General features: G+C 40.7%; 1 protein-coding gene across 1 annotated transcript in view; it reads right to left on the reverse strand.

Annotated features, from left to right (window-relative positions):
• RPA1 (replication protein A1) overlaps positions 1 to 23,523 on the reverse strand; it is a 44,619-nt gene that overhangs the window by 11,515 nt on the left and 9,581 nt on the right. Inside the window, exons 5-11 of the mRNA XM_040243785.1 lie at positions 14,622 to 14,710; positions 6,804 to 6,896; positions 4,391 to 4,523; positions 2,417 to 2,519; positions 1,116 to 1,184; positions 805 to 997; positions 179 to 318 (exon numbers count right to left, since the gene is read on the reverse strand). Coding sequence (XP_040099719.1) covers positions 179 to 318; positions 805 to 997; positions 1,116 to 1,184; positions 2,417 to 2,519; positions 4,391 to 4,523; positions 6,804 to 6,896; positions 14,622 to 14,710 — 820 coding nt within the window. The remainder of the gene's footprint in view (positions 1 to 178; positions 319 to 804; positions 998 to 1,115; positions 1,185 to 2,416; positions 2,520 to 4,390; positions 4,524 to 6,803; positions 6,897 to 14,621; positions 14,711 to 23,523) is intronic.

Here is a 23,523-nt window from a genome sequence, read left to right on the forward strand (position 1 = left end):
GAAGTAAATCATAAAGGCTTTCAAATATTCCCCAGAGAGCCCAAACCTTCACAAGGAAGGGTCTACCCAGCTGACATGGCCACCGGCCCACAGCTCCTGAGGCAAGACCACCACCCAGGAAGCTCTTTGTGTCCCCACCTTTCTGCACACACTGCCGCCACTCAACGCGAGCACTTACATCGTCTCCCCACAGGGTAGCGTTCACCACCTTCCCTGACATGTCCATCAGATAGATATTTCTCTTCGAGACTTCTCTGTTGTTAGACTTCACAATGATTTTTGTGACATCTTCGTAGTTCTTGCAGATCCCGATTATGTCTAAGACACAAGCATGGCATTTTAGTAGAAAACGATCCAGGGTTTCCCTGGTGGCTCAGGGGTAAAGAATTCATCTGCCAATGCAGGAGACACGGGTTCGATCCCTGGTCTGGGAAGATCCTACATGCTGCAGAGCAACTGAGCCTGTGCGCCACAATGACAGTCTGTGCTCTAGAGCCCTGTGGGCCACCAACTGCTGGAGCCCGCATGCCCTAGAGCCCATGCTCTGCAGCGAGAAGCCACTGCAATGCGCTGAGAAGCCCACACATGGCAACCAGAGAGTAGCCCTCACGTTCTGCAATGAGAGAGAAGCCTGCGCAGCAACGAAGATCAGCACAGCCAAAAATAAACAAAGTTAAAAAGATGTCGGGGCTCTCGTGACAGCACAACCGAAAGTGAAGCAGCAAGCACTCGCCTCAGGCCGCCCCCACGTGTGATGCAAGCGAGACTAACGATGACCACTCTTGGCTCTCATCACAGACTTACCCACAAGTGAGTCTTTAGATTTGCTCTCCAGGTCGCCAATCCCCGTGAAATCAAACTGAACTGTGGGTAAGTGACGACCGTCTTCACAGGGCATGACAGAAGTCTCATTGTTGAAGGTCATCTCGTAGTCGTTTTTGACGGCTGTGAATTGTTTGTTGGCGATCTTCAGGGTGCCTTTAGAGAAGTAATAGACCTACAAAAGAAGCCACACCGTGGAACATGGGATGTGCCATCAAATCGGGTCTAAAAAGCCTTCACCGTCCTCACCCCATCACTTGGCCGTTTCTGGTCTAGACGCCACGCTGCCGTACCTTGTTCACGTCAATAAGGGGGAAAAACTTGTCCGCTTGCTCATTGAAAGCAGTCGCTCTGATTTCACCCTGCAGAAGCGTGTGAGAGAGAGCAGGTTAGAACTATGGAGCTCCAGTTCTACCAGTGAAAAACGGGACACTCTGGTGTCAAGATGACATCTTTGAAACAGTAGCACAGTCAACACAGAAGACACATAGTTCACAGTCACACGTTCAAGTTATCAACTCCAACGAAACAACCCAGGTTTAACTAGCTGCTCCCCATTACTGTCCCTCATTAAACCTCAAGTTAGAAACCTTAAAAAAAAATGTATTTTGAACATGAGTGACATTACTGAAGCCCCCAGGGAAGTGTGTTGGGCCGCCGTGATTCACCAGCTTCCCTCGCATTTGCACCGATCAAGGAATTACTTCATACTCGAGAGTCACTGCCAAAAATGTTAAAATAAATCATACTTTCAGGTTGCTCGTGATTGGATTTTCACTTGTACTTTCCTGTCAGTCAAAATGCTACAGATGGAGAAGAAACTTAAATTAACAGCTGAATTTTTAGCCAACTGACAGATGAGACCAATAATTTGGTTTAAAAAAGTTGGATTCTGACACAGTCAATACATTGGCGGTGTTATCCCATCTTCAAAAAAAATAGAAACAAATAAAAAAACCAACCAACTATTTTTTTCTGCCCTCTTAGAGGTTTGAACAAATAGGAAATATACAGCCACTTGAAAAGAATACCTGAAGTGTGTACTAGGGATTATAAGTAAAAAGAATGGACAGAGATATAGCATGACAAGACGCTTGCTGAGATGCCACTACTTGGATTTTTCATCTCTCCATTGTGGTTTGGTTTCGTTTACATAAAGCACAGAAGTCTGCGCTGCCAGAATGCATCTCTCGTAAAACCAACCACTTATCACTTGTCAAGGCTGCCACGTGCCTTCTGTTGTGGCCCAGGGCTCCATGTGGCTCCCAAGGAGACATCACCTCTTGGGGCTTTGACTAAGCCTCCTGGCAAGTCAGACAACGTCTCTCATTTCTCCTGGCCGTGAGGCAACTCACATTTAGAAAACTAATGTCAACTGCTATAAATGCTTCTGCCTGAGACCAAGGATTTTTACTTATGACTGAACCCTGTGCCCACAGATGGCATCAGAAGATTACAAGAGAAGAAAAACAGCAGCAAGAAGCATGTTTCTTCTTGGCCTACTGTTATCTCTCACTTCATGGGCCTGCAGAGAGGTGAGCCCTCTGTTTCCCAGAGCTGAGGACTCTTCTTTCCCCACCTGACAGATACTTACACTCTCATCAACCAGTTCTATGGAGAAAAGCTTCCCTTCCCCTCGGGAGTTGCTCCAGGTGCGGATCTGACTTTTGTTGGTGACACGAGCACAGATAGTCCACCTAAAAATAAAAAACAGATAATCTTAGTGTCGGGAGTCTTACTTGGGAAAGATCTGAAATGTTCCCTCCCTATTATCTTCTTAGAGGCTTTCTTACCTTATGCATATTCTATTTTCCAGGGGAAGCTGTATTTTAATCCAGCTAATTAAAACCCCAGGATGACATCCAGGTTTGACAGTTTATAGAATAAGCAAATAGTAAAACACACAAGGTGATTTAACACTGACTCATTCTCCTGTCAAATAAGTAAATTTATAAATGCTTTCTCTTCTCCAAAAGGCATCACCAAGGCAACACTATCCCCTTAATGAAAGGTTCTAAGCTGGAAAACGCAGTAATACCAGCAATTATATTTTGCCGCTATTTTCAATTATAGGAACTGATATAACTGATGTCAAACTTCTGTCTCACTTCCAGCGCACATGGAATGTAAACACAAGGGTATGGAACATGGTGTTGGTTAAGCCACCAAAAGAAAACACTCTCAAGCACTATGATTTTAGACAGAAGCCATTGCGGGGGGGGGGGGGGGGGGCAAGGTCTGATATCCAATCCTGGTGCCCATCCCGCATGTAGCTACTGGACACATTAGCTACCCCACTCATCATTTCACAGGGGAACAGACCTTCCTCACATTGCCAACAACTGAAGAATAAATAAGTAAATAATATCTGAAAGAATTCTGAGAAGAGCACTAATTTTCAACTGCTAAAATTTTTAATGAAAGGAATCATATAAAAGAAGTATCTGTTCAGTTTATATGAATACAGTCGACACAAACACACACATTCTTTTTTTTTAAATTTACTTACTTTAGTTGGAGGCTAATTATTTTACAATATTGTAGTGGTTTTTGCCATACATTGACATGAATCAGCCATGGGTTTACTTGTGTTCCCCATCCTGAACTCCCTCCCACCTCCCTCCCCATCCCATCCCTCTGGGTCGTCCCAGTGCACTGGCCCTGAGCACCCTGTCTCACACATCAAACCTGGACCGGCGATCTGTTTCACATATGGTAACATACATGTTTCACTGCTATTCTCTCAGATCATCCCACCCTCGCCTTCTCCCAGAGTCCAAATGACTGTTCTATACATCCGTGTCTCTTTTTCTGTCTTGCATATAGGGTTATCGTTACCATTTTTCTAAATTCCATATCTATGTGTTAGTATACTGTATTGGTGTTTTTCTTTCCGGCCTACTTCACTCTGTATACTAGGCTCCAGTACACACATATTCTTTTAAGCCAACCAAATTGTAATAATTTTTGGACTGAAAGTCATCTATTTATTTGATGAGAAGATGAAATGCCTTCTGAATTAGGACAAAGATTTATTTTTACTCATAAGACTATCAACTGGTTCTTAAAACTCTATTGTTGCTGTTTAGCCAATAAATCGTATCTGACTCTTTGCAACCCCATGGACTGTAGCTCGCCAGGCTCCTCTGTCCATGAGATTTCCCAGGCAAGGATACTGGAGTGGGTTGCCATTTCCTTCTCCAGGGGATCTTCCTGACCCAGGGATTGTATGCACGTCCGTCGTCTCCTGCATTGGCAGTCAGAGTCTTCACAGCTGAGCCACCTGGGAAGCCCCCCTTAAAACATTAAATCTTTTAATTTTCAAATTCTTTTAAAATGAATGAAGTTTCATAGGCTATGGCTGATTGCTCTTTCTGCCATTATTTTATTATGAAATAGTTAAAGGTTGCCACAATTTGTAACCCTTCTGGAAAAAAAAAAAAAACGGAGGAAACCTATTTTATGCATGGTAACCCTGAAATTCACATATGAGTAACTCAAGAGCCCACAACAACCTCTTATACTCCTTTCTAAGCCCCTTCTAAACGTATTCTATGAAATAACTCACTTGGATTGGTACGGGGTGAGGCTGGCAATGGGTACCACTTTGGCCTGTGTTCCCCCAGAGCTGTTCACTTGGCTGGTACCGCTAGCTTTTCCAAATGTCTTTGAGGCACCAAAAGCCTTAGATGCAGTGGAAGCTTTAAAATCAAATACAAAGAAGGACAATCATTATTTTATTTAAATTTTATGGTAAGTTTTGTAAGAACTCTTAATTTACTAGTGACATCATAGAAAATGAGAAGCCAAGGTTTTCCTTTTAAATAATCAAGAGATCTGGAAATCAAACAGAGACTGAAACGGGAGACTAGAGTGAGGTCTAAAATGAAGGCTGGGTGTACAGATGTTCAGGACTGAATCTACTGACTTACATCCTGAGGTTGAGATAATTAGGGTAATGAATCCAGACTCTGCTATTTCAGAGATGAATCTTTAAACTTTTCCCTTGTATCATTAGGCAAGATAATAGGTTGGAGAAAGAAAATAACCTTGACTGAGAAGTGAAGACAAGCCACTGGCTGCATAAGAGAAAGCAAGAAGGAAAGGCTGGGAATTAAGGGACACGGTGGGGGAACCATCTGAGGTGAAGAGTACCTATTACAAACAAATCTCCTCAAAACACCCCCAGAAAACTCCCAGCTCTCAACTGGTCTTACAGGAACAGATCATCTAGAATGAAGTTTATGGGATTGGGTTTAACTGGGACCAAAGGGCAACGAATCAGTCTTCCGTTTAAGATGAACAGGGGTCGGGGGGACTGGCTATCGTGGCCCCTTCTTGCCTCCTTTTCATCCAAGCCTACGCAGCTGCCTTGCACTTGGGAAGAATATGTCATTATGTAACGCCTATAAGCAGAAGGAGGCCTTTACATGCACGCTGTTTCTATTACGATTCAACCTCCAAGTTCAGAAGCAATAATTTAGTCCAATGATTTCATATCTTCTATACCAAAATATTTCTTCAACACGGCATCCGGGCAGAAATGCGTATCTTCCATTATTCAGAATTTATTTACTGAGTTTCCACAGCAAGCACCACACTATTCTGGGTACTTACAGCACTCGGTAAAAAATAGACATAAACTGTCCCAGATCTTAAAATTTTCTAACTCGGGAGTCAAGAGACGACTTACACACACACACAGTTACCTCAAGGTAACTCAAGGAAGCACACACTCTGTAGAATATCTCATGTGTATGTGTAGAGTATCGGTCTCGTATGCAATATACAATTATAAAAACACACACACATCCAGTTTGCATGCTGGCCGCTCCCCTCAATACACTTCCAGCCCTTTTCCTCTCAGCACCCAGTTACGTGTTTAGGGAATGTTCACTGATTTTTTTTTTTTTTTAATGGATCTCAATATAAGCCAAAGACAGACACAAGGATACATCTGTCGGGGGTCGAGAGTGGGGAGAAGAATAACATACTATTTGTATTTCAGCCTAAGAAAGTGAATATTTTGGGGGTACTTACCATTTTAGATAATCTATTTCCTCACCTCCCTCCAACAGAACATAATTTGAGCTTTATATATAAATAGATCCACTTGTAAAGGGAGATGGCTAGAAGATTGCTAGTACAAGGCAGATAAAAACATCAAAGGCTGACCAGTGGGGAAAGACATACCTCCTGAAAGTTTCACAGAAATGCTAGTGACATCTTAACCCTGATTTTTTTTTTTAGAACCTTAGCACTGAGGAATAGCAAGTAATCGTGGAGGGGAGGGGAGGGGAGGAAGTGTGTGTGAAGCTGTGACAGAAAAAAGAAACTCTAAAAATAAATTCCAACCAAATTCTACAAATCATAATTTTCACTGGTGGCATCCCACACGAAGGGGTTCCTAAAGGAGAGGCTAGAGAGTAAACAAAGTGATTCCATTATAGTCTCTCAGGACCTGCTGAAGAGAAAGTCAGAAAGAAAAAACTATTTCTCATCCATGAGACAGAAGCAAGACCTATGACCAACATAAATGATACTGTCTTTAAGCTAAGATAAATACTCCCAAGAGCCCCAAACGGGAAACCTGGAGAGAGACAAACCAAATGAGTGAGTGGATCCTAGAGAGTTAAAAGGCGAGAATTTAAAAGTTATGTAATTCACACAGTCAAGAGAACGTTAAGTGAGAAACTACCAGATAAATTATTAACAGAAAATAGTGTATCATTCTGATTTTTTTTAAAAGAAAAGCATATTAAAAAAAAAAAAGAAAAGCATATTAAGTATCTTTAAAAGACTGTCTTTAATCATTTTTTTCAATCACACACTTTACAATGAAAACTGGAATTCTTCTTTGCAAGAAGCAACTGTCAGGTGTGGCATTGTGAAAACTCCCTTTAGTCCCAGATTAAATTTCAAACCATCACTCAAAAGCCTGCCGTACACAATCCGTACGCGTCCTTGGGTGGCAGCCTTACCCACTCCTGGGCTCCCGTTCTGTTGCTGGGGCCTGCTGGTTGGTGGACTGGCTGCTGAGACAGGAGGAGGAACTACTGGCTGCTGTCCGTGTCCTGAAGATTAAAAGGGAAAGACCATTTTAGTGCCAATAATTTGCACTAAGAGATTTAAACTTAAGCAGAAGAAATATTCGGAGAAAGTGTAAATCTGCGATTTTTGTCAAAGACTCTCCTGGGTCAGAATCCATGCTAGGGCACTTGACTGCATGCAGCGGAAGCGCTAGGGGTTCCCTTTTGTTTTCATTAACTAAAAGGTTGGCTCCATTTACCTTTCACCTGCTTATAATTGATGGCTTTCGGTTTTAATGAGGTTCTCCCCTAAAGCCTTGCCCATTTCTCCTGCGTGAACCTGAAGTCAAGTCACTGGGCTGAATCGGTGACATTACCACTATTTCCATAGCAACAAATCGATGTTATCAACAGAACTGTGTTCGCGGCAGGATCTATCAGAAGAAAAAGCTGGGTGGTAACAAAAACCTAAAAGCAGTTCAATTGTCTCTGAAGTGCTCCTGCTTCAAAGGGAAAGAAGACATTCAGAAAGGATTCTACCCTTTCCCTTCCAAACAAAGCAACCTTATTTTGCAACTGACAGTTGGTGGAAAATAAGAGTTGAAAGCGCCTTAGGTACCGTGAAGCGCGAGTGAACTGTCACAGCAGGAGAGATGAGGATGGAGTTCAGAAGCAGGTGTGTCAGGGAGACAGGGAGATTAAAAGGAAAAAGGAGGGGAAACAAACATGTCTCTCAAGCAGAAAATAAAAAAGGCCATGCCATCAGAGTATTTATTTGGCCCTCACCCTTTCTACAAATGTTGATGAAACTGAAGAATGTTAGAATACGCTAATTAAAAGAAAAAATTTAGGGAATTTGATGTAGCCTTTGTGAGTGGCACTAAAAGTGGAAGTCAAATCTAATCTGGGCTGATCACCAAGAGTGCTTGCGGCACACAAGTGCAGCTCAAAACATTTCCTAGAGAGCCCTAAGAACAGACACACAGTGAGCACCCCTAGAACAGCTCCCTGCCTGCCACCTTGCCTCTGCTTCTTCCATCCCTGGGTTTGTTCCCTACTGGGTTTTCCAAGGCCTTAATGCAAATGGGCACACTGTGCACTGATTTTATTTCCTTCTGCTAATATTACTCGTAACTGGTACCACTAAATGAGAGTTAACTGTGCCATTAGAGTAAAACAAATTTAGCATCAAATTAAAAGGGTTAAACAGAACTCTTTAGTTCTTCCTATGGAGAGAACTGAGAGGCCTTATTTACATAGAAAAAAGAGCCAAGATTATCAACAATGAATTTTTGTATCTGCTTTTCAGCTTTTCCATTACCTCTAAACTTCCAGTGTCGCAAGAGATGGCATGGGAGAACTGTTCTCCTTTGACAGTGTGTCTTATGAAGTAGCATTCTGAAATTCTACAGTGAACCTTCCTTTAAATTAGTAGGGAAAAGATGAATTGCTCCACAAACAGTATTGAGTCCAAATAATTGGGAAAAAAATTAATCTGCATTTTTAGCTGCTTTGGGAAATTTTATTCAAATGAACCAAATAATTTAAACAGTTAAAGACGGAACCTTGAAGATACACCAACCCCTTCTGTACTCCACCCTAGTTCCTCCCATGCTCCCACAGTCTCAAACACATCAACACTCTCAAGTCCCTTCCTCCCCACCGTGCCTGCTTCTCCAAGCATCTTGCTAAATAGGACATGGTCACAGATCTTGCCAATCTCTTATGTTAATTTCTATCAAAATGTAACTAACTTTTAAGCAGTATCTGCAGTAGAAGGGTGGTTACCAGGGACTTGTGGGAGTGGGGAGTGATTGTTTAATCGGTACAGGGTTTCAGTTTGGGATGATGGAAGAGTTCTGGAGGTGGATAGAAGTGGTGGCTGCACAAATGTGACTAGACTGAATGTCATTAATGATACACTTAAAAATGACTAAGACGTAGATTTTATGTTATGTGTATTTTACCACAATTTTTAAAAAAATGTAACTTATCTATTTACCTGTTGTGAGATCAATATTTTAAAACATTTTAACATATGGGTTAAAATTAATGTTAGCATAGTTTTATAACCACTGGATTCTTAGAGTCAATGAAATTTAGTATATTTTAATAAGACTCCAATTTGGCCCTGTGATAGACAAGTTCATAATACTACAATTTTTTGAATGCTTACTTAATGCACCAGGAACAAGGTTAAGTGCATTATTCCACTTACTCTTAAGCCCTCTATATAAACAGTACTATTGTACCCAATTAACAGATGAGAAAAGTGGGTTTAAGTGGTCAAGTAACTTGCCCAGAGTCACACAGCTAGGAAGAGGCAGAACTTTGTCTTGAACCCAGGTCTGTAGGACTAGATCCAATCAACTTCACTACCATCTAGTTAATTTTTAACCCTAAACAACCAATTCTGGCAGGCAGAAATATAATTATATAGAACATAACTAATAACTACAATATCCAGTAGTTACAAAAAGCCACTAATAGTAAAATAACAGCTGAGAAAAATTAGACAACAGACAATAGAGTATACAGATTAACAAAAACCTCAGTTTCTACCAGTAATTACTTTCTTAACAATAACCACAAAGAATATAAGGAAGAGCCAATCCAATAAATACGATTTCTTGTTGGTAGAAAATAAACAGAGTCAGGCTGGAAAAAAATTCCAAGTAGTATCTTTCAGTAATGAGTGACACTAATAACTAAGCAACATATTAAGAAATTTAAGTCTTAAGTAAGATATTATGGTTAGAAACAGTACAGGTACATAAGACTAATACATACACTGATTTAAAAAAATACATAATGGTAAATACGGGATATTTAAAACCATCCAACCCAATATTGAATGAAACATGAGCTGTGTTTGAATTTTACTTCTCATGCTTTAAAAATTCTCTAAGTATCTTCACTCTTTACTTAATGTGGTACTAGTACCATGAGACGATTTCAGGGCACCTTTTGGAATTCTGCCTAATTCTGGACGGGGTCTCATGAGTTAATTTTACTGGTCACCTGACATGTTACAGGTCTGGGTTAGGTGCTGGGAGGATACAAATCTAACTTTAGTTCTCTACTAATAACAGTCTCTTTGCTTTCCAATAAACAATTAGAAACCATTTCTGTGAAATACACCCATAAGGTAGTAGTCACTGTAACAAAGCTATTTCAGGATGGCCCAAGTAACAATGTGTTATTGATCTAGTTACAACGAAATTCAATAGCATATACTCTTTAACAGCAAAATCTCTGCTTCATTCCTCTATACTTTAACAGAAAGGAAGGAAGGGCCAGTGGAACTGAACACTGGGACAAAGGAGGGCTTCCCATAGTTCTACAGGGCTCACCCCAAGTGGTAATTATCCTTCACCCCTTTCAACTCTATCTTTACCTCAAATACTCTGCCCCTGAAAGACAACATCTTCAAAGCAGCCAGTGAATTAAATACAACATAAAAAACATAAGAAATCCGGCCAAAGGTAGTAAGTTGGGCAAATCACCTCTCCCTCAAGCCTACAGCATCCAAGAGATTTCATAGTGATGCTAAGTATTGCTTTTTCTTGGCTTGCCTTCCTAAAAGCTGGGAATAAGACAACCTACATGCTCATTTTAAAAACACTTTACTATTGCAAAACAACTGTGATGTTCCTATTTAATATCTTGACACTTTACCTGAATAGGCTGCAGCTTCCCTTTTCCAATGTAAAACACCAAATTAATACATTTGGTATAGGTAAAAATTAAAATCTAGAAGGCCCCACTTCTGAAAGAAGCATGGTGATGACCAAGTCCCAAACCTTCCCTTCTCCTAAAAATCATACAGAGTGACAAGAAGAATGAATGCTCGTACCATAAACTAACATCCCATATACAGACTGCATCTTTAGTGAAGCTAGGGGAAAGAGACAAATTGCAAATTATGCGAAAGTGAAGCCCAAAACACCACAAATAAAGACATCACAACTGTAAGAGAGAAGCAGCAAGGATGATCCAAATACAAACAATAAAATCTCACCAGTACTAGAATAAAACATGGGTGACTGCCTTTATAACTCTGGCGTGAGGAAGATCTTTCCAACTACAGCTCAAAAATCCAAAGTCTTAAAAAACTGGAAAATAGTCCAGGTTCGATGCATGATACTGGATGCTTGGGGCTGGTGCACTGAGACGACCCAGAGGGATGGTACGGGGAGGGAGGAGGGAGGCGGGTTCAGGATGGGGAACACGTGTATACCTGTGGTGGATTCATGTTGATGTATGGCAAAACCAATACAATACTGTAAAGTAATTAACCTCCAATTAAAATGAATAAATTTATATTAAAAAACTGGAAAATACAAGTTCATAAAAACAAAAGAAAACTGCTGCACAGCAAAAAAAAAAAACCACCATAAGCAAAGTCTGAAAGACACTGTTAACTTGTATCAGAGATGGACTAATTCTAATTTTTAAAAAAGATATCTTAAAAATTGAGAAGAAAAAGATAAACAACTCAAAAGAAAAATGGACAACACAACAGTTCAGAGAAAAAAAAGCCCTTAATTAAACATTTAAAAGGACGCTCATATTGCTCACAATATAAATTAAGCACTACACTGAGATCTGAGTTTTCATCTATCAGACTGATTTGAAACAAAAATCAAAAGATTAACAACATACTCTGGTGGCATAGCTGTGAAGAAACAAGTATTTTCACATATTGTTGGTGGGAATGCAAAATGATACTATCCTATGAAGGGAACACAAGCATATCTACCTACCACAGAGGCATTTATCCATGGATCCAACAATCTCACCTTTAACAATCAAAGCCCCTCTGCCCATATACCTGCATATGTATAAAGTTATCTGCTGCAGCACTGTCTTAATAGCCAGAGTATGGAAACACCCAACTGCCCATCAATAAAAGCCTGGTTAAACTATGGAATAGTCATACAACACAATACGCTATACTGTTAACAAATAAATAAGTAAAAATGAGGAAGATCTTTAAGTATATATATGAAAATATCTCTAAGCTAAAATTAAAAAACAAAAACAGGACTGAAAAAAGACAGACACCATAGTGTACATAGTGGTCTTGCTGTTCAGTGTTGTTTTTTAAAATCCTACCTTTGGTGTAAGCAAAGTGGATTATGAGTGAAAATACGTAATTTATGTACTTGATTATATTTTCATTAAGAAAACCCTTGAAGGACAAAAAGAAACCACTGAAACTGGTTACCTACAGAGGGCAGCGGTGAGTACGAACAAGTCAAGAGAAGGCAGGGGCAGGAGTCAGATTTCTCTAAATATTTAATTTTAGAGTTTTGCCTTCTCAAAGATGTAACTGTATTATCTACTCAAAATTTAAAACAAAAATTAATGTTTATTTTAAAAAATATGTCTATCTTAACATTTCAACTTTGAAAAGTATACTAGTTCTAATGGACAAATACGTGAACACAAAGCAGAGAAACAGCTTTAAGATTTGAAATAAACTGCCCCTGGATAGGAGCCAGAGGACAAAGAAGAGCTGGGCGGGGAAATGTTTTTTTGGTTTTGCTTCAAAGAACACGCTCGCAAAACTATTTGACTTTTAAAACTATGTACAAGACATGACAGAATAACGGAGACCAAGATGACCCTCCCACCAAAAATAACCAAAAAGAAGGCAAAATATTTACGAGACAAATGATTCTCAGGATACTGGACATTAAGCAACTAAGGACAGTAATTCTGAGACAGAGGAAACACACAAGGTGAGTGTGACTGTACCAGAGTGCTGGAAGCCCTGAGGCTTTCCAGGCTGTGACACCAGAAGTGGGCATGGAGGAACCCCTGAACTAAGGAGACAGGATTGAGCATGTGGGGAATAAAGACATGAGGGTTCTCAGGACAAAGTACCGGAGAAGACAGCTGCATGGAGAAAGGCCTCCAGAGATGATGGAAGGTTCCCCTCGAGGAGTCGGCAGAGTACTGGTTGCCTGATCTCTGTGTGGAAACTATCGGAAGCCAGGGAAAGAAAGAACCATCTGAGAAGACCTCGGGGATTAGTGTCCAGTGCTTACAACAAGCTAGAAATAGCACCTGGACCTAACAGCCAGAATGGAAAACTTCACATTCACGGGGCACTGAGTAGGATGCTGACGGGTCTTGCCTCTGTACTGTGAATAACCAGACCCAGAATAAATGCCACTCTCTGATCCCATCTAACAAATTTTAAAAGCAACATCCCAAAAGATAAAACTGTTTCCAAATAATTTAACTGCATCCCTGAAAAAAATTCAAGAATACAAGTTTCCAGCACCCAACAGGGTATGAATCACAATGCCTGAATTCATTCCAAGATTACCAGGCACACGAAGCAGAAAAATATTCTTGATAATAAGGGGAAAAAAACTGACTGATTAAAATAGACCAAGAACTGATACTGATGCTATTAAAAAGCAGAGACATCATTTTGCCAACAAAGGTCTGTATAGTCAAAGCTATGGTTTTTCCAGTAGTCATGCACAGGTGTGAGTCGGACCATAAAGAAGGCTGAGAGTCAAAGAATTGATGCTTTCGAACTGTGGTGCTAGAGAGGATTCTTGAGAGTCCCTTGAACAGCAAGGAGATCAAACCAGTCAATCCTAAAGGAAATCAACCCTGAATATTGAACTTTGGCTACTTGATGCAAAGAGCCAACTCATTGGAAAAGACCCTGAAGCTGGGAAAGATTGAAGGCAGGAGAAGGGGATGACAAAGGATGAGATGATTGGATGGCATCACCGATTCAACGGATATGAGTTTGAGTAAACTCCCAGAGACAGTGAAGGACAGGGAAGCCTGTCACGGGGTCACAAAGAGTCAGATACAACTGAGCGACTGAACAACAAAGTAAGTCAACTGTTTCTCTGAGTTCTGGAAGCCACTGTAGCAAATTAATATAATTGAGGGTTTCCCTGGTGGCTCAGTGGTAAAGAATCTGCCTGCCAATACAGGAGACAGGGGTTCAATCCCTGATCAGGGAAGATCCCACATGCTGCGGAGCAATCAAGCCCATGTGCTCCAACTACTGAGCTGATGCACCACAACTACCGAAGCCCACAAGCCCTGGAGCCCGTGCTCCACAACAAGAGAAGCCACTGCAAGGAGAAGCCCAGGCACCACACTAGAGAGCAGCCTCCGCTAGCTGCAATCAGAGAAAGCCCATGCACAGCAGTGAAGACGCAGCAGTGCCAAAAATAAACAAACAAAAAATTTTTAAATCAATCTAATTGAATCAGAAGAGGGAATTGGAGGAATCTACAATTTACAGCCAGCTGGTCAGAAGCACAGATAACAAGCTGCACTTTCGATTGAAGGGAGCAGTGGTGGGGGGTGGGGTCAGGGGCGGGGATAAGGCAGTCTGGTGGGCCTGAGCCCTTACCCTGAGAGATCTGATGATAACTCCAGGTACCCAGTGTCAGAATTAAACTGAATTGTAGGAGACCCAGCTGGTGTCCATAGAGAACTGGAGAATGGCTTATTAGGGAGGAAAAAACCCACACATCTGGTCACAGCCAGAAATATGTATGATTGTTGCGTGCAGAGAAAAACAGAGGAGAGGTTTTTCCTTTACAGAGTCCTACCATCATTTTTTCAGTATTAAAAAAAAATCTGAAAAAAGAGTAACCTGTTACTCTTTCCTAGAGTAAGACCCCCCATAGATGAACAAATGAAACTATAGCAAAAGGAAGCATTCCAGATCAATTAAGAGGTATTCAGCTGAGTGCTACGACCTATAAAAAAACATTTTACCTTCATTATAAGGTACTGGATTGCCAATCTTTGATCCAACTGCTTCAGCTGATCTCAAAACTTCTACCTCCATCAAAATAACCACTCTCCTACAAAGGCAAAGGAATAGAAACATGTTAGAAAAAATAAATTCAGAAGCCTTTAAAATGACAAGCTACTTTAAAAGCTTTCCCCCAATAATCACTGTGATAAAAACTCCTTCCCTTTGTCAACTGTTTTTCACTACTGAATAACTTGAGAACTATATGATATCAGTTCTTACATAAATATTTCCCTTAATCTTTCACTGCATCATTATCAAGGCCTTTTATGATTGCAGGGTTCTCGTTTCCCATTTAGTTCCTTAATTAAAATGCAGTGTCCTTACTACATACCGTGTCTTCAAGGAGCAAATGACATGGTAAGAATTTAGATTACTAAACCCGACAATATGTGGCACCAGAGATGATCTGTTTTTAGAAACATATACTTATCTGAACAATTGCCCTTTCCCTGTGAAAACCAATATGACCATAGATTTTTTTTTACTCTTTTTTAAGGTGGTTTTGTGTTTTTTTTTTTTTTTAGTATTTTAAAGTCTTTATTGAATGTGTTACAATGTCACATCTGTTTTTTGTTTTGGTTCTTTGGCCACAAGCCACGTGGGATCTTGGTTCCCCAACCAGGGATTGAACCTGCACCCCCTGCACTGGAAGGCAAAGTCTTAACCACTGGACCACCAGGGAAGTCCCCCAAGATATTTTTCATGTGATTACAATTAATGAAGAACTCACAGTTCTTTGTCTATCTTTCATTCTGATTAAAACCTTTCGGTAACTTCTCCAGGACCAACGACCACAAGTTAGAAACCTCTCCACATGGCCCATGAGGCTCGGCCAGCTCTGGCTTCGTGCTTCCCTCTCCAGCTGATCTTGCTCCTGTGGCACCTTGCCCTCCACCATCTGTCTCCTTCTAGCTCCTGGTGTGTATCATGCTCTCTCCTGCCACAGGCCTCTGTACGTGCCTCTTTCTGATTGTGAGGGTCTCTCATTCTGCTTCATCTAATATTCATTTCAAACATCAGGTCTTCAAGAGACGCTTCTTTAATCTTTGCTTTAGATCAGCCTTCAGTTATACTCTTTTCTACAGCCATAATTTCCTTCCTTCAGATCACATCTCAGGTTTAATTAATGCAGGTTGACATATACTGATTAATATCTGGGTTAACTGCATATTCATTATTATTTACTCACATATATATTTTAGGTGTATATTCATTATTGATTATCTACTCCTCCTAGTAAGCTGCCCTTTCAGTCATGGCAGGTATCCTCCAGGGTTCACCTCAGCAAATGGTCCACAGTGGTTCTCAATATGTGCTTGAACAGGAATGCCATGATCATGTTTGTATTTTTTAATTTTTTTAAATTTAATTTATTTAATTTTTGGCTGTGCTGAGTCTTCACTGCTGCTCGGGCTTTTCTCTAGTTGTGGTAGTGGTGGTAGTTGGTGGTTTAGTTGCTAAGTTGTGTCCAACTCTTGCAACCCCATGGACTGTAGCCTGCCAGGCTCCTCTCTCCGTGGGATTCTCCAGGCAAGAATACTGGAGTGGGTTGCCACTGCCTTCTCCTATGTTCTTATTTTAAAAAGAACTGCAGTATGAAAGACTCTGAGAGGAACACAACTGGAGGCAGGGGAAAAAACAGAAGAACTGACGGGGGCCGGAATTAGCACAGTCTCGATGGACATTAAATAGAATAGACAGGGAATGTCCCTGACAGGCTAGTGGTTAGGACTCCATGCTTCCACTGCAGGGAGCACAGGTTCAACCCCTGGTCATAGAACTAAGATCCCACATGCTGTACAGCACAGCAACAAAAAAAAAAGGTAGCCAGTCTGGAGCAGTAGTTAAACAACAGTGAGCCCAACCTCATTGTGATGTATTCTTTAAATGTATTTTGGATTTTCACATACAACTCATCAGTTCGTGCACCTTTAGCAGGTTTTCATATCAAGGCTATATTATTTCAATAAAATAAGCTTGAAACTATCTGTTCCTGAACATTACATACAGATTCACTATTTTAAAACTCTGATAGGTATTTAGTGGTGGATATTTAACTACTTTCCAAAATTATCCAGATTACTCCAGAACACAGAAAAAAACGGAAGTCTTGTTAATCATTTGGTATTATCGCAATACCAAAACCTAAAAAAAAAACACCTAAAAAACCCACCAACTTTATTCTGTAATATACATACATCCTAAATAAAATATTGGTAAGATAAACCCAGCAGCACATGAAAAGAATACACACAACACCAACTTGGAGAAAACACAGACGACAAGGACACATTGCAACCTGATACAGATACAATCAGCACAACTGAGACTGTGGAGACAGTGCATGAGGACAAAGGACCAAGGACCTGGCTTCCTCAACAGATGAGCACTCAGGGGAGGAAAAGGAGATGGAGGAGGCAGCTACACTCACAGAGACTTAAAAGAACTGTCAACCTACTGCAGTGCGAGCTCCCCTTTGGATCCTGATACAGATAAAGTATTCACACAGACACACAGACACACACACATACAAATACTTGGATACTGAACAGTGATAGAATATTTGGTATTTTAGGCACTAAAATAAGAGTTTTTTAAAAAGAACTACTACCTTTTAAAAATATATACTAGGGACTTCCCAGCCACAAGGGACCACATATTACAAGACTTCACTTATGTGAAATGTCAAAAATAAGCAAATCCTATAGAGACAGAAAGTAGATCCACGGCTGTCTAGGGTTGGGGAGGATGGGGTGTTTGGGGGTGATAGCTAAAGGGTGCAGGGTTTATTTGGTGGGTGACAAAATATTCTAAAATTAATTGTGGTAATGGCTGGACAACTCTGAGTATAATAAAAACTATTTTACACTTTAAATAGATGAATTGTATGGGGTACGAACTATATCTCAAGAAGATGTCACAAAAAAGAAAGGAAGAGATAAAGAAAGAGAAAGATCAACTCTGGCACAGACACAGGCCTAGACAAACAGATCAATGGAAAAGATGGTAAACAGAACAGGGCCAGATCAATGGAATACTGGTCTCTATCTACTTTTGTCACCAACCAGCAATTCTCCATGTAGCTATCAGAATCATCTCTTGGAAAGTTTAAAATCTTTAAATCAGATCATACCAATACTCTGCCGCTCGAAAGTCTATAGTTTCCCATTATACTCAGAATAAACTCCTACCGTAGACCTTCCATGATATGGACCATCCATTTGAGAAAAACTAAGCTAAATTCTTTCTTTATATCCCATATAAAAGTAAACCTCATATCAAATCACTATGTTGTACACCTGAAACTAATACTATAAATCAACTATACTTCAATAATAACAAAAACCCAAACTTTAAATAACTTAAAATAATCCAAGTGCTTTTAAAACTAAAAAGCAGAAACAAAATAAAATCTTAGATGAACTGCTGCCACTGCTGCTGCTAAGTCACTTCAGTCGTGTCCAACTCTGTGCAGCCCCATAGATGGCAGCCCACCAGGCTCCCCCGTCCCTGGGATTCTCCAGGCAAGAACACTGGAGTGGGTTGCCATTTCCTTCTCCAATGCATGCAAGTGAAAAGTGAAAGTGAAGTCGCTCAGGCGTGTCTGACTCTTAGCTACCCCATGGACTGTAGCCCACCAGGCTCCTCCGTCCATGGGATTTCCCAGGCAAGAGGACTGGAGTGGGGTGCCATTGCCTTTTCTGTAGGTGAACTGAAGTTTACTTAAAAAAAAAAAATTCACCAGAAGTGTCTGAAGCAAAGAAATGTTTTTATAATCCAGTCAGGAAGCTTCCTAAGCAAAATTCAGAAGCCATAAAGAAAAAAATGGACAAAACTAACTATATTTTTAAAAAGTTATTAACTCCTTATCATAAGACACCATAAACAGACTATAATAAAGTGAGAGAAAAGAATTAGTTGATATCCCTCATTTATAAAAAGCTTCTCCCTACCCTACCCTCAGCATATACATAAAAGACAAAGTGTATAATCAAATGCTATTCAGAGAAAACTACAAATATCAATAAATATATGAAAAGATACTTGACCTCACAAACAGAAGAATTTACTATTATATTTTAAATTAAAATAATGATTAGCAATTATTTTTTAAAAGTCTGTAATACCTAGTACAATATGCCAACAAGGTTAAGGGGAAATGGTTATTTTTTCCCCCTAAAAAACAGATTTGTTGAAATGTAACTCATATACCATAAAATTCACCCTTTAAAAGTATAATTCAGGGGTGGGAGGTGGGAGGGAGGGTCAAGAGGGAGGGGACATATGTATACCTATGGCTGATTCATATTGATATACGGCAGAAACCAACACAATTCACTTCAGTCACTCAGTCCTGTCTGACTCTTTAAGACCCCATGAACTGCAGCACGCCAAGCCCCCCCATCCATCACCAACTCCCAGAGCTTACCCAAATTCACGTCCACTGAGTTGGTGATGCTATCCAAGCATCTCATCCTCTGTCGTCCCTTTTTCTTCCCACCTTCAATCTTTCCCAGCATCACACTCTTTTCAAACGAGTCAGTGCTTCACATCAGGTGGCCAAAGTATTGGAGTTTCAGCTTCCACATCAGTCCTTCCAATGAACATTCAGGACTGATCTCTATTAGGATAGACTCGTTGGATCTCCTTTCAGTCCAAGGGACTCTCAAGAATCTTCAACACCACAGTTCAAAAGCATCAATTCTTCAGTGCTCAGCTTTCTTATAGTTCAACTCTCATATTCATACATGACTACTGGAAAAACCATAGCCTTGACTAGACGGACCTTTGTTGGCAAAGTAATGTTTCTGCTTTCTAATATGCTGTCTACCTTGGTCACAACTTTTTCTTCCAAGGAGTAAGCGTTTTTTAATTTCATGGCTGCAGTCACCACCTGCAGTGATTTTGGAGCCCCCCAAAATAAAGTCTGTCACTGTTTCCACTGTTTCTCCATCTATTTCCCATGAAGTGATGGGGCAGGATGCCATGATCTTAGTTTTCTGAATGTTGAGCTTTAAGCCAACTTTTTCACTCTCCTCTTTCACTTTCATCAAGAGGCTCTTTACTTCTTCACTTTCTGCCATAAGGGTGGTATCATCTGCATATCTGAGGTTATTCATTTCTCCCAGCAATCTTGATTCCAGATTGTGTTTCATCTAGCCCAGCGTTTCTCAGGATGTACTCTGCATATAAGTTAAATAAGCAGGGTGACAATATACAGCCTTGATGTACTCCTTTCCCTATTTGGAACCAGTCTGTTGTTCCATGTCCGGTTCTAACTGTTGCTTCTTGAGTTACATACAGATTTCTCAGGAGGCAGGTCAGGTGGTCTGGTATGTCCATCTCTTTCAGAATTTTCCACAGTCTGTGGTGATCCACACAGTCAAAGGCTTTGGCATAGTCAATAAAGCAGAAATAGATGTTTTTCTGGAACTCTCTGGCTTTTTCGATGATCCAACGGATGTTGGCAACTTGATTTCTGGTTCCTCTGCCTTTTCTAAAGCCAGCTTGAACAACTGGAAGTTCATGGTTCACGTATTGTTGAAGCCTGACTTGGAGAATTTTGAGCATTACTTTGCTAGCATGTGAGATGAGTGCAATTGTGTGGTGGTTTGAGCATTCTTTGGCATTGCCTTTCTTAGGGACTGGAAAGAAAACTGACCTTTTCCAGTCCTGTGGCCACTGCTGAATTTTTCAGATTTGCTGGCATATTGAGTGCAGCACTTTCACAGCATCATCTTTCAGGATTTGAAAAAGCTCAACTGGAATTCCATCACCTCCACTAGCTTTGTTTGTAGTGATGCTTCCTAAGGCCCACTTGACTTCACATTCCAGGATGTCTGGCTATAGGTGAGTGATCATACCGTCGTGATTATCTGGGTCGTGAAGATGTTTTTTGTACAGTTCTTCTGTGTATTCTTGCCACCTCTTCTTAATATCTTCTGCTTCTGTTAGGTCCATACCATTTCTGTCCTTTATTGAGCCCATCTTTGCATGAAATGTTCCCTTGGTATCTCTAATTTTCTTGAGGAGATCTCTAGTCTTTCCCATTCTATTGTTTTCCTCTATTTCTTTGCACTGATCACGCTGATCACGGAGAAAGGCTTTCTTATCTCTCCTTGCTATTCTTTGGAACTCTGCATTCAAATGGGTATATCATTCCTTTTCTCCTTTGCTTTTCACAGATATTTGTAAGGCCTCCTCTGACAGTCATTTTGCTTTTTGCATTCCTTTTTCTTGGGGATGGTCTTGATCCCTGTCTCCCGTACAGGGATCTGGAGAAGGCCATTCCCTTCTCCAGAAAGCAATTATACTTCAATCAAAAATAAATAAAATTTAAAAACTATATAATTCAGCAGTTTTTCATATATTTACAGAGTTGGGCAAGCATCACCATGACCTAACTTCTGACCATTTTACCACCTTAAAAAGAAACCCTGTGCTCCATGGTAGTAACTCTCCATTCCCCCACCATGGGGAACCAGGAATCTAACCCTTGTTTGTTGCCTATTCAGAAACAGGTCTCCTTACACAAGGATCAAGAGTATGTTAATTGGTTTAATTTCTACAACAGATGTCCCCTAACCCCCACAATTCTAATTCTTGTAATCAACTCTTATGAAGTAATAGCATGAGCATGTAAAGATAAATGTACAAGGATGACTGCTAAAGCCCTGGTTAGAATAAACCAGTGACCATCAATCACTGGAATAAACCTGGAATAAAGGAATAAACCTGGTCGCACATACACACTCAAGTTTTCAGCAGAGGTAGGAAGGAACACATGGCATCCACCCGTGACTGGAGAGAATGGAGCTCGAGTTTTTGTTCTCAATCACAGCAAAGCTCTCCACCCTCCCCTATCCCATGTTCTAGAGGAGAGACAGTGGGTAGAAGGTACTACTCAAGCAATCCAGGGCAGCCCGGCATGGCAGATAACAGGTCCCAAGTGAGAAGGTTGGCAAGGAGATCGACCCAGCCTAGACTATGTCGGAGCAAATGAAGTCTGGACAGAGCTGTGCACGTTAAGCATGTGTGTGTGTGCATGTTAAGCCACTTCAGTCAAGTCTGACTCTTTGCAACTCTGTCGACTATAGCCCACCAGGCTGCTCTGTCCATGGGGATTCTCCAGGCAAGATCACTGAAGTGGGTTGCCATGCCCTTTTCCAGGGGATCTTCCCGATAGGGACTGAACCTGAGTCTCTTATGTCTCCTGCATCGGCAAGCACAAGATAAAAAGAAATAACACAGCAGCAATGTAACACACAATAGTACATAAAAATAAAAGGAACAGAGGCAGCAGAGACAATTAAGAATCCAATCCAGAAAAAAGCATAAGCCAAGAAACGGAATACTTTCCGAGTGTGGCTTGCAAAATAAGACTAAGAATTCAGTAAAAGTCAAAAGATGAGAAGAAACAACAGATTGGGAAGAAACGAGAGCTTGAAAAGTTAAGGGAGGGCTTCCTTGGTGGCTCAGTGGTGAAGTATCTGCCTGCCAGTGCAGGAGGCATGGCTTTGATCCCTGATCGGCAAAGATTTCACATTCAGAGCAACTAAGCCCCAGCGCCACAACTACTGAGCTTGTGCCCTGAAGCCCAGGAGCAGCAACTACTGAGCCCACGTGCCCCAACTACTGAAGCCGAAGTGCCCCAGAGCCCGTGCTCCATAACAAGAGAAGCCGATGCAATGAGAAACCTGAGCACAGCCACAGAGTAGGCCCTGCTCTCCACCACTAGAGAAAAGCTCGCACTGCAATGAAGACCCAGCACAACTGAAAAAAATAAACGAGAGAGAGAGAGAGAGACAGAGAGTGTGTGTGTGTGTGTGTGTGTGTGTCTGTGTCTGTGTGTGTGTCTGTGTCTGTGTGTGTATGTCTGTGTGTCTCTGTGTGTGTCTGTGTGTCTATGTGTGTCTGTGTGTGTGTGTGTCTTTAAAAAAAGTTAAGGGGCAAGAGAGAACAGAAGCAATATCTAACAAAGACCAAACTATGCAATGTGTTAGAAAATCTTAAGCCAAGGCATGCCTTAGAAAAAAAAAGACTAGAGCAATCTGAAGACATATATGGAGAACAAAGTTATCTACATCATAAGGGAAAACTGGAGCTCAAATGAAATAGAAAAGGTCATTAAGGAATAACAACAGAAAATTTTCATCAAAAAGAACTGACTGCAGACTGAAAGAGAATACACCATGTACCAGAAAAGAAAAAAAGAGGAACAATTGACATTGAGACATGACCTGGTTAAATTATTGAACTTGAAAACCAAAGAATTCTTCCCTCTGATGCACAGAATTCATTCACGCTTCATAAATTGTCTTCATGATGCCCTTAACAGCGAAAGGATCCAGGATCACGTGTTATATTTAATTACCCTAACTCTTTAGACTTCTTCAATGTTTGAAATTTGAAAATCAGTTATTTTATAAAATGTCCAGCAATTTACCCTAGGCCTCCTCGTGACTGGATACAGATTATCCATCTTTGGCAATAATATAACAGGACTGGAAAAGGTCAGTTTTCATTCCAATCCCAAAGAAAGGCAATGCCAAAGAATGCTCAAACTACCACACAACTGCACTCATCTCACACACTAGCGAAGTAATGCTCAAAATTCTCCAAGCAAGGCTTCAACAGTACGTGAACCATGAACTTCCAGATGTTCAAGCTGGTTTTAGAAAAGGCAGAGGAACCAGAGATCAAATTGCCAACATTCGCTGGATCATCAAAAAAGCAAGAGAGTTCCAGAAAAACATCTATTTCTGCTTTATTGACTATGCCAAAGCCTTTGACTGTGTGGATCAGTTTGTGGTGTGTGGATCACCACAAACTCTGGAAAATTCTGAAAGAGATGGACAT

The sequence above is a fragment of the Oryx dammah genome, unplaced genomic scaffold (assembly GCF_014754425.2).
Source record: "Oryx dammah isolate SB20612 unplaced genomic scaffold, SCBI_Odam_1.1 HiC_scaffold_8, whole genome shotgun sequence".
NCBI lineage: Eukaryota > Metazoa > Chordata > Mammalia > Artiodactyla > Bovidae > Oryx > Oryx dammah.